This window comes from Macrosteles quadrilineatus, unplaced genomic scaffold (genome assembly GCF_028750875.1).
Source record: "Macrosteles quadrilineatus isolate MER2022 unplaced genomic scaffold, UCM_ALF_1.0 Scaffold_12__1_contigs__length_5162894, whole genome shotgun sequence".
NCBI classification, from domain to species: Eukaryota; Metazoa; Arthropoda; class Insecta; order Hemiptera; family Cicadellidae; genus Macrosteles; species Macrosteles quadrilineatus.
Window position 1 is genome coordinate 2,675,931 of NW_026542605.1, and position 25,555 is coordinate 2,701,485.

The 25,555-nt window shown below is 32.8% G+C and overlaps 1 protein-coding gene across 1 annotated transcript in view; it reads left to right on the forward strand.

The window, feature by feature from the left end:
* The first annotated feature begins 371 nt into the window (after nucleotides 1-371).
* The window catches only part of LOC129004876 (carbonic anhydrase-like), a 40,534-nt gene continuing 15,350 nt past the window's right edge, over nucleotides 372-25,555 (forward strand). Inside the window, exons 1-3 of the mRNA XM_054433570.1 lie at nucleotides 372-459; nucleotides 20,320-20,364; nucleotides 21,195-21,338. Coding sequence (XP_054289545.1) covers nucleotides 405-459; nucleotides 20,320-20,364; nucleotides 21,195-21,338 — 244 coding nt within the window. The 5' untranslated portion in view covers nucleotides 372-404. The remainder of the gene's footprint in view (nucleotides 460-20,319; nucleotides 20,365-21,194; nucleotides 21,339-25,555) is intronic.

A 25,555-nucleotide genomic window follows, 5' to 3' on the forward strand; every position in this document is an offset into this window, starting at 1 on the left:
GTTATTACTTAAATAAATAATTAGAAACATAATGACCAACATTTCTAAGACTGTACCAACAAAGTGCCAAAAGTCCTCCTCATGACTGTAGATCTGTGTGAAATACTCAAATCACCTCTTTATACAGACATTTACTCCTCGGCCATCTCTTGCATTATCTATTCAGATAGTTCTCACCGTTTATTTACATCTTGCCCCAATGTCCAATGTCACGCCAGTTTTGGCTTGGAGCCATCTTTCTACAGTGCGACAGAACCGGACCGAACAAATACAAATCGGCCTAGGCGACGGTTAATTATGTAGAGATTCCGCGTTGGGAGATGAAAATTGGTTAATAGGAGATGAAAAGGTCTAGAGTTTAGGGGGTGAAGGGGGGAGGTTGCCGGGGGAGGGGAGGGAGAGCAATGGTCAGTCAGTTGCCAGCGATGCTGTCGGTGATTCAACTTGTACTTATCGCAGGTCAGTTACAACGGAACCAACTTACGTTCAATTAAGTTAAGTTAAAATATGTTTAAAATGAAACCGGTCTCTTTAAACTATTGCTTGAACACGATTTTACCACTGTAAGCCGATAAATTCACATGTTTAGGTCAAGGTGTTAACTTTAGCTTAAAATTCACAATAGGGGTGACTTTTTACGCCACTCTATAAGTTTTCAAACGTAAATCACTGAACAACGCATCTGAGCTGAATAGTTCTCAGATTAAATTACAGATACTTAGTATAATATTTTATGATTTTATTCATTAAAAAGTGTAGATATAGTGACGATTTTTTGTTTAAAAACCTAATATTTATTTACCGTAGCAAGTTTATTTTTATGTGTTGTAAGCAAGGAAGTCATAACAATTATGTTCACACTGGTTTTATTTTAGGTAAAATGTTAATGCTATTTAGATCATACGTAGATGTTTAGGTAAAATTGTTTTCTTTTTTCATCCATTTGAGTTAATAGCAAATAAGTAAACCAAAAGTACTAAATATTACCTTTGTTTGATAAGTTACCGTAAGCATGACAGGTAGATCTGGTTGACGTTTTGAATGACAAAAACACATACAGATTTAATAAAAATCTTTCTTGATTTTCAATCCATACATTATGCAAACAATGTATTTTATTTACAAAATATTGTATAGCTAGCTAATAAACCTCTTAAAATGTTAACAGTTAACATAAGTTGACAGTTACTACCAACATTAGGATTCCGGATTACTTGAATACTTACTGTCTTCATCTTTGACCAACATTATAGAATAGATTGCGTCAATTTAATTACTATATACAGTTTTTACAAAACTAATATTTACAAACACCTCTGAAACTTTGTGGCATGGCGGTTTGGATTATTTAGGAATTGGGGAATATTTAGGATTGGAGGTTTGGCTTCTAGGGACTTTGAAATCAAAAGTATTGAGCAGTTTTCGCATATTGATATTTGTGGACTGCGGTAATAGTTTACTTTCCAATAGGTCAATTCGTTAATGATTATGACGTTTCGTCATATTTTTGTTTCAAAGTTAGGTCTGGAATGAAAAAGATTTTGTATTATTTCCTATGAATAACTTGGTATTTTATTTATTTATTTCTCTTTTACATACCATTTTATGTAATTAAATTCGCGTATTTTAAATGTTTTATTTTTACGTGTGATAAAATGTTGATAGCAGCAGCCATGAAATCGGTCTACTAAATAGGTTAAGTTTAGGGAAATGTGTTCATTAGTTGTTTACGGTTCGTTTTGGAAAAAAAAATAGGAGTAGACCAAATACCTATAATGCTAAAAAGTTCAATACTTTAGTCAACAATTTTAGTTACCTATCAACAAAAGTACACTTGATAACCATTCACTTAGGTTGCAATTAGTATAGCCTACATAGATTTATTTGGTTACTAGCTGACCCGGCGAACTTCGTATCGCCTAAGTTATAGGTTTCCCCTAAGACAGACCGACCCGGCAGACGTTGTCTTGCCTTTGACTATTTATAATTTAAGTACCGTTACGTTTAATTTTCAAGATGATCTCGTTCGCATCGCTCAATCACGTCCTGGTTGAAGTTCGTTCGCTACGCTCACTCACCTTTGGGTTGGAGCTCGTTCGCTACGCTCACTCACCTTTAGGTTGGAGCTCGTTCGCTGCGCTCACTTGCCTTCAGGTTAGCTCGTTCGCTACGCTAACTCGCCTCCAGGGTGAAGTTCGTTCGCTACGCTCACTCACCTTTGGGTTGGAGCTCGTTCGCTACGCTCACTCACCTTTAGGTTGGAGCTCGTTCGCTGCGCTCACTTGCCTTCAGGTTAGCTCGTTCGCTACGCTAACTCGCCTCCAGGTTGAAGTTCGTTCGCTACGCTCACTCACCTTTGGGTTGGAGCTCGTTCGCTACGCTCACTCACCTTTAGGTTAGAGCTCGTTCGCTGCGCTCACTTGCCTTCAGGTTAGCTCGTTCGCTACGCTAATTCGCCTCCAGGTTCGTTCGCTACGCTCACTCACCTTCTGGTTGCAAACTAGCTGTTGTCATAAATGTAAAAGAAATAATAGTGCTGCACCCTGTTGGTAATCCTTGTAACTTTAATGCTATTGAACATCATAGAGCAGAACCAACTTGTTTAATTGAAACAGCTGTTAAGATTCATTAATTCCATTTCTCATAAGGTTAACATGGGAAACTCCAGAGCCACTGGGGCGGAGCCCTTTTAAGAAATTCGAAACGGGAAATAGTTAACGTCCGATTCGCATACCTATAGAATTTACACACCAAATTTCATAACGATCGGTGAAGTCGTTCCGGAGGAGTTTGCAGACAAACACTGTGACACGAGAATTTTATATATTAGATAAACACACAGCACGTTTATTTCACTTAATAAAAATGAACTTTCTGTACAAAATATTGTTGGAAGGAGAAATATTTTAACATGAAAACCTAAAATGACATAATTTCTTAATTACAAGGCAAGCTAGAAGTTGTACATAAACGGGGATAGTTTGGCGAACACGTTTTAATGAGTCAGTTAGTAATGAAAGTTTCGTAGCCGTTCCGATTTACCATCAAAGAAACCCATAGAGATATTTCAAATATATGTGTAAAAAACGTTTACGAGGTGAATCTTTTGTATTTTTGAAAGTTTTACATACAGATAAACGTACGAAACATAAGGAAACTGATCATTTATAGTCGTTTTATGATGCTCAATTAGATAGAAGACGATAAGCCTGTTTTAGAAAAAAGCTGCCAACGCAAGAGGTCATGATCATATTATGCTGACAGATTTCCGTCGTGGGTCCTGTGACAGCCTCCGAGCAAATCTGGTTAATATCGTAGGCATCTGAATCTAACGTAGCCCTATCTAACCCAGCATTATCTACCCATAACAATGAAACAAATCATGAAACAAAAGTTTTCACTTTTGAAGCGTGAAACATTTATCTAACCTAAAGACTGAAAGAACTGTTTTTATCTCGTTTGCTGATATTTGTGAGTATTTTATTGGAACTTCATAATCATTATGCGAATACATTTCCAATGTACTCTTATGAAGCCCGGTTCAAAAACAATAGCCCTCGTAGTTCTGGTTCGAGGGGGGCTGCCAACTCGAATTTGGCATCGAAACCTCGATGGCCAATGCCAAAATTACCCGCACATAGAGCAGAAATCAACATCTATTGATACTTGAATTAGTTACTCAATAATTAGTCTAGGTCTCCGAATAAGCCTTAGACCAGTGTCAGACGTGTTTTACTCAGTTTAGATACTTTACAAAAATCGAACTTAAGACTTATAATTTTTTAATACTTACGAAGTCACGACTTTCCTTAGCTTAAAAATTTTCGTCCGCTGTTTCCAAAAATATTATTTAGCGAAATATACTTTCGTGATAAATTCTGTGTCTGTTTCTGAATATAATGTGTATACTTGTTGGAATTATCATTGTCAACACGTGTACAAAAAAGAAGAGTTCAGCAGTTTCCCGGAATCTAACTGGATACAGTTTTTGAATATACTTTGGCATACTAGTAACTGCCAAGTATATCCAGTATTAGTACTGCCAGTTATAAATTACACTGATACCAAAAATAACTCAGTTCAATCAAACAAATACAGCAAACTAGGTACACTACTACACGTGTTAGTCCCGGGGCCTAAAAAAATAAATATCAAGAGCCCAACAAGTGCATAGGTTTGCTGCAACAAGGAACACACAAATGCGTTTCTGTCAAGTTTCAATGTCCGAAGAACGTTTGCTAAGCCCCTTGACGATTTAACTGTAAGAACAGCAATCCACATGAATCATTCAGTCATTAGACACCGAAACGCATTCAGCTATTTGCTTATCTCGTATAGCAATAATTTTCTAAGTTTGTTTTTTAGCCGAATTGAATTTTAGCGTGAATACAAAGAGTCCGCCATGATCGGATCGGCGATCGGAGAGTGGTCACGAATTAATTATTTCGTTTGGAAATTCGATTAATTCTTTTTCAGAAAAATCTGAAACCCTCCCCAACATTATCATACCTTGATATAGCTAGATATAATACGAGACAATACGAGATAAAGCGATACTCGTGAGATTAGCCAAGTCTCCGTTTCTTACAGGGTAGCAGGGAGGTGTGATTGTAAGTATGAGAAGTTGACGCACTGTCTGGTATGCAGAGTGCTGACAATAAGACGCTACTATGCGAAGTGCAGATACCTGAATCTTCCGAGTATTGACAGGGGTTGTCTAGAAACAATAATAATTCTCAGTAAAAAGTATTACTCAGATTACATAATTTCAAAAGTCGATAAAAAAGAAAGTGGGATTTGTATGACAAAATCCGACCTTTGATGCTTGCAACTGTTTATGAACGATAGCCTATTAATTTGTCAATGATCTTGTACAAAGTGTATTAAATGTGTCACTCATTGGTTAAATATCACTAGTTAAATGACCGACCTCATTATCCCATCAATAGAAACCACTGTGACTAATATTGGTCATTGGATTTATGACTATGTTGGCAATCTGTAAACGAAATAATTACTGATAGCTGGGTCAGTTTTCCCGATGTTAACCTTAAGACCTTATGATTGCAGACATTGATAACTCTTTCACTGATACAAGGTTTTGTGGTTTATGGTTACGATATCTGAACTGTTTTATTTGTTGTCTAAGGTCCCAAAATGGTTTGTCAACTGATTATGTTTTAAAAGAAGTATTGATTTTTATTTTACGTCAGTCTTTTTTTACCTTTAGTGGTAGGCTACTAAGAAACTATGTAATTTGGATGTTTTACTTTTTTACGATTTGACACCGACGTTAGGAAACAATCAATGTTTCCTACAACAACTCAATTCAAAACACAATGTTAAAAAAAAACAATTCAATGCTCAATGTTCAATGTAGATGTTTGTCTATAAACGAATTAGTGGTTTGCTGTACTCTAATTATGTATTTGCTATAAGAATATTTTGCTTACGCTAATAGCAATATCAACAATGCAGTTTTAAAAAATACAAATATTTTTTAATCCCTTGTATAACTCATAACGTATTTGCTTCTCTTATGATATTCTCTACCTTCTCAATGTGTAATAATTACCGGTAGGCGGTTATTAATAATGTTTTCTCAATAAGTGCCAAAAATAAGTATTTGCAATCTGGAGATCATTTTTTTAGCTGAAAAATGTTTATGGATTGAGAGCTTTCATCCAAGTATAAAGTGCACTGAGTATTAAGTGAGCCGAATCGTTTCTTATTATCAGTTAAATTATTGAGTATTAAGTGCAAACGCAATTTTTCATCACAAGACAAAATAACGAGAAGCATATGATATTTAGTTCAAAGTTAAATACACCATTCCAGAGAACCTACGGTATAAATTGAAAGTTATTGTTGCTAAATTATCAAACAAAATTAAGTAACAGCTGATTCAAGGGCTCTCATTGGGCTTCTTTCTTCAAAAACATTAAAACTGTTTTAGGATTATACTATACATGGTTCATATTATTTGTACGCAGTAAAAATTAAGAACTAAATATTTGAAACATAAAAATATTGCAATCAATTGCAGTTGTGTCTGTGATAAGAGTAGCTTCTGCAAGACAAAATATGAAGACAGAGGATAAATGTATTCTTACTTGCACATTTTAGGTTAATGTATTAGTTCAAGATTTGGTTTATTTTTTCCTTGCCCATATCTTTCATGCCAATATATGTTTATTTATATCTATAAATTAATAGACAGCATGCTTCTCGTTGCAGGGAAAATCTACGCATACATTAAAAAGATATTTTCCTGTGCAAAATCCCTTTATAAATTAAAATAAGCTCAAAAATAAGCACAAAAAACAAATTAGTTTAAAATGAAAAAAAATAACATGGCCTTATGGTTTGCCATGCGGTGATGAAATAACAACGAAATATACACAGAAAATCTAAACAAATGGAAGAAATTCCAATCAAATGTTTTATTTACAGCGTGGGTTGAAAATAGAGAAGTCTGTAAATTACATATTTTTTGTAGAGTTTTCAACCACTGGACGAGTTTTCAACCTCAAGTTTTTATTAGTATGCTTAATCCTATTAAGTTAAGTTTATACTTTTAAACATGTAAAAATTTAGTTAATTACAGGAAACTATTCACAAACATGTTTTGAAGTCACAACAGCTTAGGAAGTATAAATCATATTATAAGAATATTTTAGTATCAAAACTTTCCTTTAAGTCCAATTTGGGCCAGGAAATAAGAATGCTTAACTTAGATTGGATTCACTTCAGGCCAATTGGTTCGAAGTGACGTTCAGGCGGTAAAACTTCTCAGAACAATGATAAAAAAGGTGATTGATTACAAATATAGCAGTGTTATTTTGCACTTAGGCTAGTTGTTTATTTATGTCAAAGGAGTTAGACTTATCAGTCTCAATGTTTGAAGAAACCAGATGTATTTGATAGAATATCTGGACAGAACTATCCAGCCAGATTATTCAAATTACAAATACAAGTTTTAACGTTAATAATTAATTTTAAAATAGAGGTCTCCTGTATAAATGAGTTCCGGATTATTAGGGGCTATCTGCATTTGCTTGACCTAAAACGTACCTTAAAATTAAAAAACAAAAATTAAAAGGAAAAGTATGGTCTTTGTAAACGAATTTACAGCCATCATCTAATCAGTGAGTACAAGTTTGCATACGGTGATGATCTCTTTCACAAGAGCTGTTTACACAAAGTCAGTGAATCCTGAATCTAAACTAATAGTACAGTAAAAATATGTTTTGACCCCAAAAAAATTAGCACAACCGGGGAATTTGGTACAGATGTTGGGTGTACCTTCCTTTTGAACATACTAAAAGTCCCCTAAAATTGAAGCTGTGCTACGGCCGCCATATTGGAAAATGGCGGCATATTTCTGTATTTTTCGCTATAGTGACTTTATTATTAGAGATACAGGAAAAAGCTAAATATACAAAATGTAGGTCATCTAAAAATACACATTTTTTGTATTTACCATCTTTCTCTAAACCCAACGGTTTTTGAGTTATTTGTTATTAAGTATATTTAGTTTTTTCTATTTATAAAAAATAGGTGAAACACATGGAAATTGACCGTTACTTTCAAGGATTATGATAATTTATCCTATTTAATTAAATAGTGTGATACTATAAAATCTAAAAATTTAAGCTTATTTTATGAGTAAAACAACTCCGCCACAGCAAACCTGCACACTCAGCAAATTTCCATTTGATTGGATGTTTTATTAAAAAATGTATATAAATAAAATTAGGTTCAACAGGTACCTAGGTTTGCTGCTACAGGTAGGTTATTATAGTATGTTTTTTAAGTAAAATATCAATACCTTACTATAAAATTACTAATTTTCAATGTTTGATCAAAATATATCTATAAACAAACAAACTGCAACAGTTAACTAATTCATAAGAGTAGCATGGGAGTTTTAAATTTACAATAAACAAATTTGAATATACAAATTTTGGTTGTGTTTACTAAAAAGATGCCGATTATTCGTCACGATTAGAATTTAACCAAATGGGTTTTCAAAAGGAGATGGAGCCTGTTATTTAAGTAATATTAATTCGTACCAAGCACCGAAAATATTTTATGCAGAAAGGTAATCTACCATATTTTGTAAAAGTACGCAATAGTCATATTAATGTTTTATCTTCATTTTTTACCCATTTAATAGTTAACATTTTAGCATTATTTTGATAGCACCACCACACTAACTAACTATACTTGACATCCCATTGTAAATTTGGAAGGGCGTTTTTCGTGTCTAGTTCATGTTGGTGACTAATTAAGTATGGTATAGTATAGTTAGTTTTATTTATCAAAAATCGGTGAAACCCATCGCAATCGGCGGTTACTTTCAAGGTTTACGACAATTATTCATCCCACTTAGTTGATATCAGAGTGATAGTGCTAGTGTCATCAAAATATTAAAATGTTAATTTATTAAATGGGTAAAAATGAGTATAAAATATTAATATGACGATTGCGTAGTTTACAAAATATGGTTGATTTCCTCACTGCATACAATATTTCCGATACTTGGTACGAGTTAATATTACAGTACTTAAATTACTTGCTTCATCTCCTTTTGAAAACCCCTTCGGTTATAGTATTCGAAAAGTGACGAATAATCGCCATATTTTTAGTAAACAAAACCAAAATTTGTATATTTAAATTTGTAAATTGTAAATCTTAAGATACCATGCTATTATTATGAATTAGTTAACTGTTGCAGTTTGTTTGTTTATAGATTTATTATGATCAAACTTGGAAAATTAATTAGTTTATACTAAGTTATTGATATTTTACTAAAAAAACACACTATAATAACCTACCTGTAGCAAGCAGCAAACCTAGGTACCTGTTTTAAATTTTATTTAAATACAATTAATAAAACATTTAATCAAATGGAGATTTGCTGAGTGTGCAGGTTTGCTGTGGCGGAGTTGTTTTACTCATAAAATAAGCTTAAATTTTTAGATTTTATAGTATCACACTATTTAACTAAATAGGATAAATTATCATAATCCTTGAAAGTAACGGTCAATTTCCATGTGTTTCACCTATTTTTTATAAATAGAAAAAAACTAAATATACTTAATAACAAATAACTCAAAAACCGTTGGGTTTAGAGAAAGATGGTAAATACAAAAATGTGTATTTTTAGATGACCTACATTTTGTATATTTAGCTTTTTCCTGTATCTCTAATAATAAAGTCACTATAGCGAAAAATACAGAAATATGCCGCCATTTTCCAATATGGCGGCCGTAGCACAGCTTCAATTTTAGGGGACTTTTAGTATGTTCAAAAGGAAGGTACACCCAACATCTGTACCAAATTCCCCGGTTGTGCTAATTTTTTTTAGGTTTATGGAATTTTTCTCTTATTTTTACTGCCTTTAAATTTGACCGTTCCTTGAATAAGACTTCGTTAAAGCGAAATGCAATTGTAGATTGTAGGTTACCCATTCGTAATGATAATTTCAAAAGGGCTCATACTTATGTGGCTTGAGGGTTATTTGGTTTATATCACTTTTGCTATTTCCAAGAGAATTTTTTTAAATATACAGGGTGAGTCTTCTAAGCTGTCCTAAACAGATTGCAGATGAACGGCTTGACATACAGAGATGACACAAAACCGTTCCCCACTAATTCATACTCAAGGAACAACGTAAACATATTTTAAACATTTTTAAAATACAGTGTTCGAGAAACTGAGGGTCATGGGTTCGAATCTGAGAGTTTTCAAATGTAAACATATGTCATGTTATGCATCATTTTAAAGCTCTAGACTAGACAAACAATTGAGTGAAAACAGAACTCTTTCATCTTTATCCGTTTCAAAATGGCCGTCATTTGTATGGAAAATATTGATATTTACAGAATACCCTGTATCTTGAAAACCACTAAACCTATATTCGTTCTGTTTGAAAATTCTTAATCCTTGTGAGTTCAGCTTTAATTTTACAAGCATCATGTCAAAGTTTTAAAAATTAAATATTTTTTTCAATGATTTTATATTTTTTTATGTTGGTAGCCTTGTAAATAATAAAATTAAAAGGAAACATATGTGAAATGGCGTATAATTTTGAAGGTCTTGCAAAAACAAACAACTTTTATGTTTAAACTCACCGTCTATCTTTGGTAGTTTTCTAGTAATTAACCAAAAACTCCAATTGCCCATATAAAACCCATGTTAAACGTGCATTACTGGAGATTAGTGGATGCAGATACACTATTCCCATGGTACTGCACGTTTAACATGGGTTTTATATGGGCAATTGGAGTTTTTGGTTAATTACTAGAAAACTACCAAAAATAGACGGTGGGTTTAAATTTAAAAGTTGTATGTTTTTGCAAGACCTTCAAAATGATACGCCATTTCACATATGTTTACATTTATTTTTTTATTTACAAGGCTACCAACACAACAAAAATAAATCATTGAAAAAATATTTAGTTTTTATAACTTTGACATGTCGCATATAAAATTAAAGCTGAACTCACAAGTATTAAGAAAAATGAGTAACAAATATTTAGGCTATTTATTTGTTTCAAAAATGACCACCATTTTCCAAAATGGCATGGATATTTTAAAATAGGAAAACTGTGTATGTTATGTGTATACTGTGTATGTCTTTTCAAATTCTAGATGCAATTGTAAGACTTTTTTACTATTTGCATTTTCGCTCTAAACGTACTCATTTAGCTACATGATACAGAATGTACACCTCAAGTAATTTTTTCTTAGTTGTAACATACTGTCATTCCTAAACGAGTAGCTTCAGAGAAAAAATGCAAAGAATAAAAACGTTTTTAAATTGCATTTATTTACTTTCTGAAACAATCATAAAAAATAAGAAAAATCGAAGTTAGCGGCCATTTTGGAAAAATAGCGGCTAAAATATTTTTTTAAACTTGACCAATTTTTTTTTATAAAAAATCCAAGGCAGTTACAATTTAACATTTTGTTATATCTCTTATAACTTTCGGATTAAATAACTGGCACACAATATCAATCACCCTGTATATACTAGATTTTGACACTCATCGTCGGGTTTGATAAAACTGGATCTGTTTGATAAACAAACCAACAAACAGACTGGACGTTTCTAAGATATCTAGAAACAAACAAGAAATCTAAACAACAAACCTTCGTGTTGTAACACTTTTGAATTATGACTGAGGAGCGAAACAATACGGATTCTGGAGAGATGTTTCTTTTTACGAGCCAACGAAAATGACAAAAATAGATTCTAAACGCACTTTGTTTGGATAAAAAACAAATATGCGTCATTTTACTGTAGGAATCAATAATGAAATTTAATAGCATTCATTTTAAAATTGTTATATTAGAACTAGACATTGACTAGTCAGGAATTTCCCCGAGACGAGATAAGACAAATATTGTGTGACAAGTTATCATTGTACATTGCAACAATAATGCTCTCAAATTTTCTTGCCTAACCAATTTAATTATAGACTATATTTTTGAACAGTTTTTACAACCTTATTAGCAATATGAATCAATGCGCAACTGGTATTCTCCATGTAAAAAAAGTTTGTTTGATTTTTAAATAAATGTCAATAAGTATGGTTTTGATATAAATTTACTGACTTATACAAAATGTAACTGTCGAATGATTTTCATTGTGCAATCATGGACACACACACACATATACACATATTTATTGTGTATTTAATACAAACAAAAAATAATTTTGTAAGAACCCTAATACTGTATTCAAAGTTAACAGGAGAAATAATTCATTGGCCATTGATATTTTTAAGAGGCAAGTCAACAGATTTCCGCTGAGATTAGCTTCTTTGCAATCATTCAACTTTCAACTCTGACGAAACCGTTTTAAAATTATAACTTTTAATAATATTTTATTAACTTCTTACATACAATGATCGAGTATAATCCATCTATTTGTACCCCAATAATTAATACAATAAGAGTTTTTTTTTCTGTAACATCCCTTTTTCAGCCATCCTACTTAACCAAACAAGATTGAGGTGTAATTTTAATGTTTATAATCTAGCGCAGTGACAAACTGTTATTGTAGAAATAATTTAATTTAGAGCATTGCCCCTTTGGCCTTTTGTTGCGATTTTCCCATATAGGGAATAAGCTATTGCCTAGCCGTAATTGTAATGGAAATACGTAAACCCAGGACAGAATTATTTTTTTTTTGCCCAGAGGCCGAAAACACCACCCATTTAATAAAACACCATATAAACGATAACTTCCATAAAAATGGTCTGATTTGATACCATTTTAATAAAAATGTGTAAACCTAAGTTTATTTGAACGAGTTCAGGAACCAGCATGATCGGACTATGGGTACGAGGTTTTATGTGTAAAAATAAGATATCCCATTTTTGACGCTAAAAACATAAAATTTAGCAATTTACTTCCATGCCATTTTGTAAAAATAAAAATAAATGTATTGGAGCGTTGTTGACATTTACAATAGCCTATAACTCTTTTTTGCTCACTATTCAAGTATGAAATGTAGACAATGCACGATTTACACTTACACTTAACAAGACTCAACAAATTATAAAAATATAATGTAACACTAGTTTGGCAACACATAAAATATGAACTTACTGTTTGTTTGATTACAATATTATGCTGCTTACTTTTGTCTAGCTAAATGGATCAATCTACTCTTGTTCCTACGTTTTAATGGGAAGTAAAACCCTCAAGATTTTCACTTGAGAAAGGAGCATGTTAAATTAAAGCATATATCATTTATTTTTTATGAACCCAAATTACTGGAATCGTTAAAATAAAATGGTTTCTGCAACACGATAAATTTGGTAATTATTAATACACATTGGTTTAGGAAACATCCGTTTATCAATTACATAACTTAACTGCAGTGTATCCTTAACTTAAAGCTTTTAACTTCAACCGGTTCTGCTTCTTTTCCGGAAGAAACAGATTGCCGTGTCAGTTAAGAAGCTAAAGCGATTATGAGTCTTGCATGAAGAACAGTAACTTACCCAGACCAACTAACAGTTGGAAGGCCTCGCACGTCACAACTATATCCACTTAGGCCACTTTGTTTACAATAATAGCTATATCATGTGTCACTATCATGCGGAAACGTCAACTATTAGATTTCAACAATCGTTTTTTCCGTCCAAAAGACTTTGGAAAATAATAGTATGAATAGACAAAAACTGAATGTGGGATAGGTACTTTCTTAATGATGATAATAACATTTATACATTTGCTATTGCCAAATTTAAAATTCACAATACAAATTTTAAACAAATTAAAGTGTTGAGTACACTCAAATGTGTGTAGTGTACAAAATTGTATTGGACCTTAGGAAAGTATATTTTATTTGAGCTAAGATTTCTGAAAGGTAATTGTTTAAGGTTACATTGATGCATTTATCAAGGTCTGCCCACTATTATTGTGTCTCGTAACATAAGACATAGAACATCATAAACCAGTGTGTAACGCAAACTTAAACTATTTCTTTTATCCCCACAATTCATAGAATTTACAATAGACTTCCTTCATAATTTAAATCTATGGTACTCCATAATTGATAAAAACTTCAAAATATGGGTACTGGAGAATGCTTCTTATTGAGTGGGCATTTGTTTAATTTTAATAATTATGGTTATAACTTTTTCTTTAATAGGCCTATTACTTATTTTATTATTTTTTTTACAAACCACCTGTCACTTATTTGATATAATGTGACTAGTACAAAATCAAAAAGGTACAAATACAAGTGTAATAGTATATTTCATCACTAGGGCGTAAAGTGACTCTTTTTTTACTGGAGTTCAAGTTTTGGAAAATCAGCGTAAAGACCGAGGGTTGAATGACCATTCCACGTGTGATAACTATATTTTCGATTGGATTATCAATAAATCAATCAATAATTTCCAATTAGTTTGACGTATAGGTGTGTATTTGAACTCAAATATAGTGAACGATGAATGTAGAATGTTGTGAGATGATATGTGTAGCTATACTAAGATCAGGTGTTCCGTCAGTCAGGATGATTTATTAAAAGCCCGATAATCAGGTTGGCTGGGTCCAGTTTCGAACCATCAAAAAGCTGCCAAAATTTCTCAGGATCGAACCGACGACCTTTTTATTGTTATTCGAGCACTTTAACCACTCATAGACTACTTTTCGTCACATTGCAATAGTTTTAACGAACCAAGTTAGAAACGAAAGTGCTTTTTCGGCAGCAAAAGCAGCCGTTTTAATGTATGCTTCGTGGGTCTAAAGTAGCATTATTTTTACTCTCTAGGCCGAAGGGATTAAAAAACTTGTTTAGCCCATAAGGAGTAGAAATAATAAGCTCTTATGGACTCAGCTGTAAATTTCGATTTAATCAATCACATGTATCAACGGTACATATTGATTGTTTAATCGATTTTATTGTTGCGAATTAGTTACACGTATCGATAGTATAATGTACACTAACACAACCGTGATAGACGAAACTAATGAATCACTTACTAAAAAGGTGCTTGTTTTAATTAGAAAATTAAATTGAAAACAAGTTAGACGTAGTTTTGAGAGGTTATTTTTAAATGAAAACTATTTTAGTTTTGCAGCATATTTTGTTCAAATAGGTAATGGTGCAATATGAGGGAAAATATAGTTTATCACACGGGCAAAAGGCGTCTTTTCAACCCTCGCTCATTTTCCGACCTCGGCTTCGCCTCGATCGTGAATCATTAACCTTTACGCCCTAGTGATGGAATATACTATTCATGTAAAGATAACGTCTCAAAACGACTTCCAGCTTGTTTTTAATTCTGCTAATGTTAATCAACAGCTGTTTAGTAAGTGTTTAAAAAATGTTGTCTATTTCAATAATTGTGATACTGTTTAAAGTAACACAGACTGCTGCTGTACATAAGTATTGACAAGAATGCAACAATAAGCTAAAACCTAACCTAATAAATCAATCGATAAATAATTTTACAACTGTTTACAACAAGCTGACTTTTACACCGTAGGGACTAAAAAGGCAAGGAAAAATCGCTACTTAAACTTCCACGGCTACTTCAGACAGACCCGCAACGGATGTATTATAAACAGCTGCTTTTGCCGCAGTATGACGAAAATACAGTAGGTGATAAGGGTGTAGTTATAAATAATGCAATTATTAGTAACTAGTGAACCTGTGCGGCTCAATGCCCCGCAAAATTACATACGAATTTAGAAAACAAATCCATCGTGTTATATATTGGCTCAACGTCAAAAATTAAATACAGTAATAATAAATCCTTAGAAGAGAAGCAGTCTAGCCATTTTCTAGCTGTATGTGTGAATTAATAAGTGTTCAAGTATGTAATAGGGTAGTTATTTAAAAAAAAAATACTATTCATGTAAAGATAACGTCTCAAAACGACTTCCAGCTTGTTTTTAATTCTGCTAATGTTAATCAACAGCTGTTTAGTAAGTGTTTAAAAAATGTTGTCTATTTCAATAATTGTGATACTGTTTAAAGTAACACAGACTGCTGCTGTACATAAGTATTGACAAGAATGCAACAATAAGCTAAAACCTAACCTAATAAATCAATCGATAAATAATTTTACAACTGTTTACAACAAGCTGACTTTTACACCGTAGGGACTAAAAAGGCAAGGAAAAATCGCTACTTAAACTTCCACGGCTACTTCAGACAGACCCGCAACGGATGTATTATAAACAGCTGCTTTTGCCGCAGTATGACGAAAATACAGTAGGTGATAAGGGTGTAGTTATAAATAATGCAATTATTAGTAACTAGTGAACCTGTGCGGCTCAATGCCCCGCAAAATTACATACGAATTTAGAAAACAAATCCATCGTGTTATATATTGGCTCAACGTCAAAAATTAAATACAGTAATAATAAATCCTTAGAAGAGAAGCAGTCTAGCCATTTTATAGCTGTATGTGTGAATTAATAAGTGTTCAAGTATGTAATAGGGTAGTTATTTAAAAAAAATTTTTAAACACATTTAACAAAGCTTTTTGTCACATCAAACCAATAGGCCTATGTAGCATATTTTGAGGGTCATAAAATGCTGCTTGAAGAAAACACTTTGAAAAATAAACACTAAAAAAAATATTTTAACCACAAACGCACTTCCATGAATACTACGATTTTAGTCTTGAAGTTACCTTCAGGAAGATTACCCTCGTCAAAATTTCCCATAATGAATATGTGTAACCTATTAAAAGATGTAGCCTAACTTAAAACACAAAATAATATATTGTTGCTCATGACTGAAATTGGTCTGGGTAAGAACAGTGCTGCTCTTTAATTAAAGTGCTTAAGGCTTGGTGCTTTCATAACTGCAAACTCAAAATACACCCACAAGTAAAAAAGAATCAAGTTATTGGTTGTGTAACCTATTTTTGTGTAACAACATTATTCACATGAAGTAGATGATTTGTTTGATTTGTCGATCAGCTGTTCTGTTTCAAATGGATTAATAATGTCAAAGATTTGTGATTTTAAATACATAAATTATTATAGTAAAGTTTTCTAAATCGTGGTAACTTAATCTCAACTAAATTTTACTACTCCCAGAATTAAAATAAAGTAGTAAGATCCATTATGAGTAAACTTTAAGGTATACAATCCTTGATTGAAATGTAGTATACATTAACAGTCATAATACACAGCAATTATTATGTAGTAGACTTTGACTATGTTCAAGTAACAAACATATGTTTCTGTAAATAAAAATTATCTCCTATGTTATCCTTATGGAGAAATACGAAACTTTAAAGGGCGCCAGGGCCTCACTCTCTTATTATTTCCCTAAAAAGAAAGTTTCCTGCAAAACTTCACGTTACGCTCTTTCCAATGACCCCAAAAACATGTCAATCGGTTCAGTAGTTTCGGAGGAGTAATTGTCACAAAAAACCTGCTTGCGTATTAAATAAGTACGAGAGGTCGTCCAGTGGTCGAAACTCGACCAAAAATATGTAATGTACTCACTTATCTATTTTCACCCCACACTGTAAATAAAACATGTGATTGGAGTTTCTTTCATTTGTTTTGATTTTCTGTTTATATTTCGTTGTTATTTCGTAACCAGCATAGCAACGCATAAGATCCATGTTAATTTTTTCAAATTTTTAAACTCATTTTTTGTGCTTATCTTTGAGCCTATTTAAATTTATAAAGGGATTCTGCACACCTACAGGAAAATAGCTTTCCAACGGTATGCGTAGATTTTCCCTACGATGCACACGAGCTGAGAAAAAAGGTTTTAAAGAAACATGCTTGCCTATTAATATATAGACGAGAGGTCGTCCAGTGGTCGAAACTCGACCAAAAATATGTAATGTACTCACTTATCTATTTTCACCCCACACTGTAAATAAAACATGTGATTGGAGTTTCCTCCATTTGTTTTGATTTTCTGTTTATATTTCGTTGTTATTTCGTAACCAGCATAGCAACGCATAAGATCCATGTTAATTTTTTCAAATTTGTAAACTCATTTTTTGTGCTTATCTTTGAGCCTATTTAAATTTATAAAGGGATTCTGCACACCTACAGGAAAATAGCTTTCCAACGGTATGCGTAGATTTTCCCTACGATTCACACGAGCTGAGAAAAAAGGTTTTAAAGAAACATGCTTGCCTATTAATATATAGATAGATAGATAATAAGTAACTCAGGTGTATTCTACAAATAGTTTATTTTTAATTGTCAAATAATAATCCTATTCAACTTAGAGAGAGATACTGTCTAATCAATTAAAAATAATGTAATTGGAAGAAGTAAAGACATATTTTTTATGCCAGAACTATTTTTAGAACCAACATTTTCTTTTGTTATAAAACAAACCACAAATTTCATATACAATCACGTAAATTCAAGACTTTAATCCCAACTATCCCGTAGTTATTGTATATTGAATAAAAGAAGGTGTAGAAGACAGCATTTGCATGATTCTTCTACAGAATGGGGTCAAGTGATACTTATACAATATAGGCTGAATAAACTCTTGAAAGGTCCAGAGGATGCTTTTTGTTGTTCCTCACTTTCGTCTCATATATTTTTTAATCGTAAATAACCCCTACCGCAACAAACCTACAGACTAAGCAAATTCCCGTTTGCCTCATTATATTTTTTCGCCAAAATATCTCCTTAAAAATGTCAGATTGATAAAATTTCAATAAAATTTGTTTAATATGAGTACATTGGTTTGCTGCTACAGGAAAGGTATATTCAAAATAAATAAAGTTTCTAAATTCGATCCAAATATGTTCATAAACAAGCTAACTAAAAACGTTTATTTTATATAACAATAGCTATAAAGAATATTAAATTTACATTTTTTTAGGGGTTTTCCTTAAAAGGTCATAGCATTGCTTCAATGCCTTCAATATACTAAATTGCTTGTTTTAAGGTCTACAAATTGTTACCAAATTATTAAAAGAGAAATTGCAAAATTTTATGTTTTTAGGGTCAAAAAAGGGGAAAACCAATTTTTACCCCTTAAACTCCTGTTTCCATAGTCGACTATAATAAGTAGGCTACCTATAGGTTTGCTGCTACAGGGAGGATTATAAAATGTGATATTTTAAATTAATGTTGACCCGTGGTGGCCAACAGTGTAATTTGCTCAGCATTTGTTGATAGCTAGGGTCAGTAATAAAGATTACTTTTGAAACTTTGGCTTGCCTACTATACGCTCCCGGTCAAATTAAATTGTAATTGTATTAAAAGATATAGGGGTTATGGGAAAAAAGGTTTTTATAACTGGAATGAGACAAAGTTATTAAAAATCGTTCTAGAGGTTTTACAGGATTGAGTTACAGGATTGAGTTACAAATCTATACTAGAGGTCGTCCAGTGGTCGAAAACTCGACCAAAAATATGTAATGTACTCTATTTTCACCCTACACTGTAAATAAAACATGTGATTGGAATTTATTCCATTTGGTTTGATTTTCTGTTTATATTTCGTTGTTATTTCTTCACCAGCAAGGCAAACCATAAGCTCAAGTTAATTTTTTATTATTTTAAATTCATTTTTTGTGCTTATATTTTAGTTTATAAAGGGATTCTGCACATCTACAGGAAAATATCTTTCCAACAATATGCGTAGATTTTCCCTGCAATATACGCGAGCAGGGGCTTGCCTGTTAATATATTAATATACAGGGTGGCTGAAAAGTAGTTTGCACCCCCCTTAACTTTTCAACCATTTGAGATATTTGAAATCAGTTTGCGGCAACCTTCTTAGAAATAAGGGGCTACAGTAATTATGGTAAATTTTGATAATTTTGCCCTTAGGGGTAGGCGGGGGTAGGGGGTATTTAAAAATTTTCAAATGGCAAGTATAGTCGAGTTTGGTATCATTTTACAGGTCGTGACGAAACAAAACAATTGACATAAAGAAAACGAAAATCGGCCCACTAATAACAAAATGGCGCCCTAAAACGTATCAAATCCAAATAACCGTGAGGGTGGCTGAAAATAGTGACTATACTTGTCATTTGAAAATTTTGAGCTACCCCCGCTAACCCTAAGGGCAAAATTATCAAAATTTACCATAATTGTAGCCCCTCATATCTAAAAAGGTTGCTGCAAACCGATTTTGAATATCTCAAAGTTAAGGGGAGTTCAAGTTACTTTTCAGCCACCCCGTATAGATATGAATAGGCAAGCATGTTTCTTTAAAACTTTTTTTCTCAGCTCATGTTTTAAAGAAACAGGTTTGGCTATTAATATATTAATAGGCAAGCCCCTGCTGTTGTACATCTTAGGGAAATCTTTGCATATTTTTTGAAAGATATTTTCCTGTAGATGCGCAGAATCCCTTTACAAATTAAAGTAGGCTCGAAATAAGCGCAAAAAAATAATTTAAAAAATTTACATGGGCCTTATGGGTTGCTATGCTAGGGACGAAATAACAACGAAATATAAACAGAAAATCAAAACCATTGGAAGAAATTCCAATCACATGTTTTATTTACAGTGTGGGGTTAAAATACATAAGTCTGAAAACAATAAAATAAAATATAAATAATTGTAATATAAAATTTTTGGACGAGCTTTCGACCACTGGACGACCTCTAATAAAAATTTTTACACACTACAATTTATCTATGCAAATTGAGATACACATGTCCGACATAGAACACTAAAGAAATGGTATGAATAATTATTGAATCAGGGTTTTGACTCTTGAACTCAAAGTATCCTAGTGGGCATGAAATTATCCTACTGCTGGTAACATAAATCATTCTACATTTAACTTTTGATTTTTGAGTCTTCAACCATCATGTATTTCTGTTTCAGGTCTAAGTCATGCTTGGAAGTACTCTCCTACTGACAAGCCTGAAGGTATGAAACAACAAAGTTAAGTTGTCAAGTTGATGTGACGTAATGTGTTGGCCCTTGACAGTGTGAAGGGTGTGTTATTTATTTACTCAGCCCTGTGGCTGGTTTGTATTCACATAGCTTTGCATCTTACTAACAACATTCCATGGTATTTTAAAAACTGCATTGTTGCACCAAACCTAGATACCAAGCAAGTTTCCATTTGCTTTGTTAAACCAGCAAGCAAATTCCTAAAAAAATAATTGTTACTACTTATAGGTCACATGCCAAACATATGAGTAAAAGGAATATATGGTGAATAAGGTTTGATGCTGTAGAATCACACACATTTGTGTTTTGTAAAAACCTATCATGAACTAAATAAATACCGTATTTTAAATTTTGTTAGGATTATAGTACAGTATATAGTAATGTAATATACAACAATAATTAGTTTGCTCTTCATAAGGATAACATGGAAGGAAACATGTTGTGTATGTTTAGCATTTTGGATATAAGCAATTTGATAATTTTTTTATTTAAAAAATTAAAATCATTCCTAAATAGGTAATAATTTGCCACTTGCAAAACAAAGGGAAGTTGGTACATAGGCTCATCATATGTACTTATGCCCCTTCGTCTTGCATGTGTCAAATTGTTACATTTACAAGATAATTGTATTTTTCAAAGCCTTGAACTTGTATGGGGACAAACAAGTACAGTACATGTTGTATATAAACACCAACATGTTTAAGGCAAAAAGGCAAATGTTTCGGTTCAGTTTTTGTTACTATTTATTAAGTATATCTGATTGTTTACTTTGTCTTACCAATTAATAATAACACTGTGTACAGGGTGGCCAGGATTATGTATTGATGGCACCAGACAGTCGCCTATAGACTTAGTCGCAGAAACAGCTGGGCGCTTTGTGGTTGAGCCTCTAGAGTTTTTCAACTTCAAAAGCCTTAATGGGACCCTAGAAAACAACGGTCATTCCAGTAAGTGTTTGTAAGATCTTGAGCAATGGGTGCAATTTATAATTTTAGGTTTTTCTCAGAGATGATCATAATCAAAACTATCGGAGGAACTTTTCAATATATTACCTTGGACACTAAAAATAGGGTAATGTTTTGCTACCCCATTAGGTGACATAAGGTTTGTATAAAAAAATAAAGGTTTATAGTTCAAGTGATATTGTCAAATAATGATCCTGTTACATTAATGTGACAACTTAATTTGGTACGGCTAACTGAACAGGACCATTTTACAGTGGTAGATTTTAGATACCATGTTTTGTGTATTTTACTATGTATTACATGATAAAAACTTAACTTTGCTTCAACGATCCAGAGCTACTCATCAAGAAACACAGAAAATAATGTAAAGGAAAAAAAAGAAATATTAATTCATTGATTTGATATTTATATATACTTATATTATTATAAATATATTAGCCTATCTAATATATAAAATTCTCGTGTCACAGTGTTTGTCTGCAAACTCCTCCGGAACGACTTCACCGATCGTTATGAAATTTGGTGTGTAAATTCTGTAGGTATGCGAATCGGACGTAAACTATTTCCCGTTTCGAAATTCTTAAAAGGGCTCCGCCCCAGTGGCTCTGGAGTTTCCCATGTTAACCTTATGAGAAATGGAATTAATGAATCTTAACAGCTGTTTCAATTAAACAAGTTGGTTCTGTTCTATGATGTTCATATAACCTGAAGGCAAGTGAGCGCAGCGAACGAGCTCCAACCTAAAGGTGAGTGAGCGTAGCGAACGAGCTCCAACCCAAAGGTGAGTGAGCGTAGCGAACGAACTTCAACCTGGAGGCGAGTTAGCGTAGCGAACAAGCTAACCTGAAGGCAAGTGAGCGCAGCGAACGAGCCCCAACCTAAAGGTGAGTGAGCGTAGCGAACGAGCTCCAACCCAAAGGTGAGTGAGCGTAGCGAACGAACTTCAACCAGGACGTGATTGAGCGATGCGAACGAGATCATCTTGAAAATTAAACGTAACGGTACTTTCTTTCCATCGGTCTGTCTTAGGGGAAACCTATAACTTAGGCGATACGAAGTTCGCCGGGTCAGCTAGTATATATATATATATTTATTTATATATCTCTGCAAATTTATATATTAAGGCAAGCATGTTTCTTTATAACCTTTTTTCTCAGCTCGTGTGTATCAAAGGAGAAATCTACACATACTGTTGGAAATATATTTTCATGTAGATGTGCAGAATCCCTTTGTAATTGAAATAGGCTAAAAAATCAGCACATAAAATGATTTTAAAATTTTAAAAACTTAACATGGACCTTATGGGTTGCTATGCTGGTGTCGAAATAACAACGCAATATAAACAGAAAATCAAAACAAATCGAATAAATTTCAATCACATGTTTTATTTACAGTGTGGGGTGGAAAACGGAGAATTCTGTACATATCATATTTTTGGTCGAGTTTTCGACCATCCCCTATACAGAATATAATTCAATATTCCATAAAGGTGTGAAACCACAAAAAGTTGCCCCCTGGTGGGATTTAAATAAATTTAATTTAATTTATGCAGAACCTATGAGGACATTATCACACAGAGCCTGCACAGTGAAAGATTTGATGTTAGGTGTGTAGGCCAGTATAATTAAGTTACCTCAGAAGTCCGTAAGTGGGATCGGAGAGATCTGTCAACTGTCCTTCTCCAATCACCTTGTTGAACTTATTTCTAATATGCTAATCTTCTTAAAATTTAGTAGTGATGTGACACTCTGAATTTGAGAAATTATAACTACCTGATTATTGAATCTTAGATTGATGATAAATTGTTCAATATTGCCCGATTTCACTGAGATATTTATATTACCTTTTGTTGATATTTGGATAATTAAATAAAATGCAATAAATCAAGTTGAATATATGATAGTATGTTCGGTTAAGCCGTTACTCTTAAAAATGTGTCACTCTTGAAAAAAAATAATCCTAGGATCAAACTGTAGGAGAATAAAAGATGTTATTTGAAAAAAGAATGTGTTTTAAGCTATTAATTAAATTTACAATTCACACAATCAGCAGGGATGATACAAAACTTAATCGAATATAGTCAGAGAAATACCTAATTATTTCCAAGTGGAGGATATGATTGTGATATAATTTGATTCAATCCTATATACCCCACTAATATGCTCTGTCCCGGGAAAAAAAGAAAAACTAATTTATTAATTTATTATTGAGATCAGCAGACTCCCCAAGTATATTTTATACAGCCGGCCGGTTGTATGATATTGCAATAGGGACTTGTTTGCCAGTGGACTATACTGCAGTACCACTGCGATGTTCAATACAAAAAGGGGCCGATCGACTACTGAGTCAGATCTTTTTGGTAGACTGTTTATTTGAAATTAACAATTTGACTCTAATGGTTCCTCCTAGCCCTCAATCGTGGACAATGCAACGTTTGTCTCTGAATGTCTCCTCTAAAAACACAATCAACCACTCGCACTGGAACTGATTTTTTGATTGACCAATAACTCAAGATATTAAATGTAATACAATAATTTCAGCTGTAATTACAAAAATTGACCTTTAACATAGAAATAAATAAACGGTATCAGCAATCTGACATATACTTTCTCCCATTAGCTTGTCGTCAACCTTTCTCATGGGTAAGCGATGAGAGTAACTATGATATTTAATAGGTAAAATCACAAAAGTTTCATTAACTTTTGAACAGTAATTTTAACAGGAATGAAGGGATTCAAAATTTTGTTTAGAATTATAATGACCATAACAGAAGAATTTTAATCAGAATCGGTTTTTTTCTATCCATTTTTCCGTGAATAAATTGGTGTTTTGTGGGAAAATAACATAAGTTTCAATAGCTTTTTTGAACCATAATTTTTACAGCAATATGGGGGGTTGCACTATGTTGTTTGGAATTATAAGGATTATCACATAGCCTACTAATTTCAATCCAAACCGTTTTTTTAGATTGATTTTTACACTGGAACTGATTTTTTGATTGACTCGAGATATAAAATGTAATACCGGTACAGTAATTTCAGCTGTGATTACAAAAATTGACCTTTAACATAGAAATTAAAAAAATATCTTTTAACACGGATAAATATTGATTTTAATTTAATTGGCTTTATAAATTCAATTTAATAGATATTTAAACTTCTAATAATTTCTACAAGAAACTTGACTTTACAATATGACGGATTTAATAAGTAGATAATATACATATTTCTGGGTTTGAGAACTTACCTAGCACAGGTCAATCACATAACATTCATACACGGACGATTTAAATAAAACTTTCCTTGGAGGATTTTTGTCAAAACCGGCCGAGTTTCCAACAACGGTTCTTTACGATTGTCCGGTTAATCAAGATAATTAATTTTTTTGGAGCCGGATTTGTTTAAAAAATAATTTTTTATTTCTGCGTTTCACACTAGATAATTTTGACAATAGCTGTCTGATTGAGCACGTACAATTTATTTTGAATGCTATATACCGAACTACAAATGAGTTTTTGTTTTTGATGAATTACTGACCTCGTCAACACGACTCTACGTCCGTCCTCCAAAGAGATCGTTGCACGCTTCTCCTTTCCACATTCAAACGTTTATCTATATATCCCTCCGCGATCGTTGGACAATGTTGTCCACCGTATTGGCGCGGATTTTTAATGAGTGAATTCAAAATCGGCACAATAATTACTAAAGGACTGGTTTGAAGATAAAATAAAAGATAATATTTAAAACCTTACTGGCAAAATCACAAGTCTTCTGAGTTGAGACTAATTGAAATTCTGAAAGAAATATCCACTGAAGAAATAACAGTCAGAAGAAAAGAAATACCTTCATACAAAGAATGAGGTAAACAGCATATAGTTGTCAATGGAAATATCATAATAAGCAGGTGGCGTTTGTTATAAGCCAAAGGTGACAATGCTGGGAACGAGCCAGAACGGTCTGTTCAACCAGAGGTTATTTCTGTGACAGAGTAGTTATATTTACATCAGGCCGAGGCAAATTGCTTCTTGACATAGGCCTGTGAATTCAAAAATTAACAATATTGCCAAATTAAGTTATTCTGATTTATTTCATGCTATTGGATCACTTCTGACTAAAATACTAAACGTTTCAAATAGTAACTCACCAAATAACTCCCTCAAGAAATACATGGGGAGCAAATTTAGTTTACCTATAAGCCAA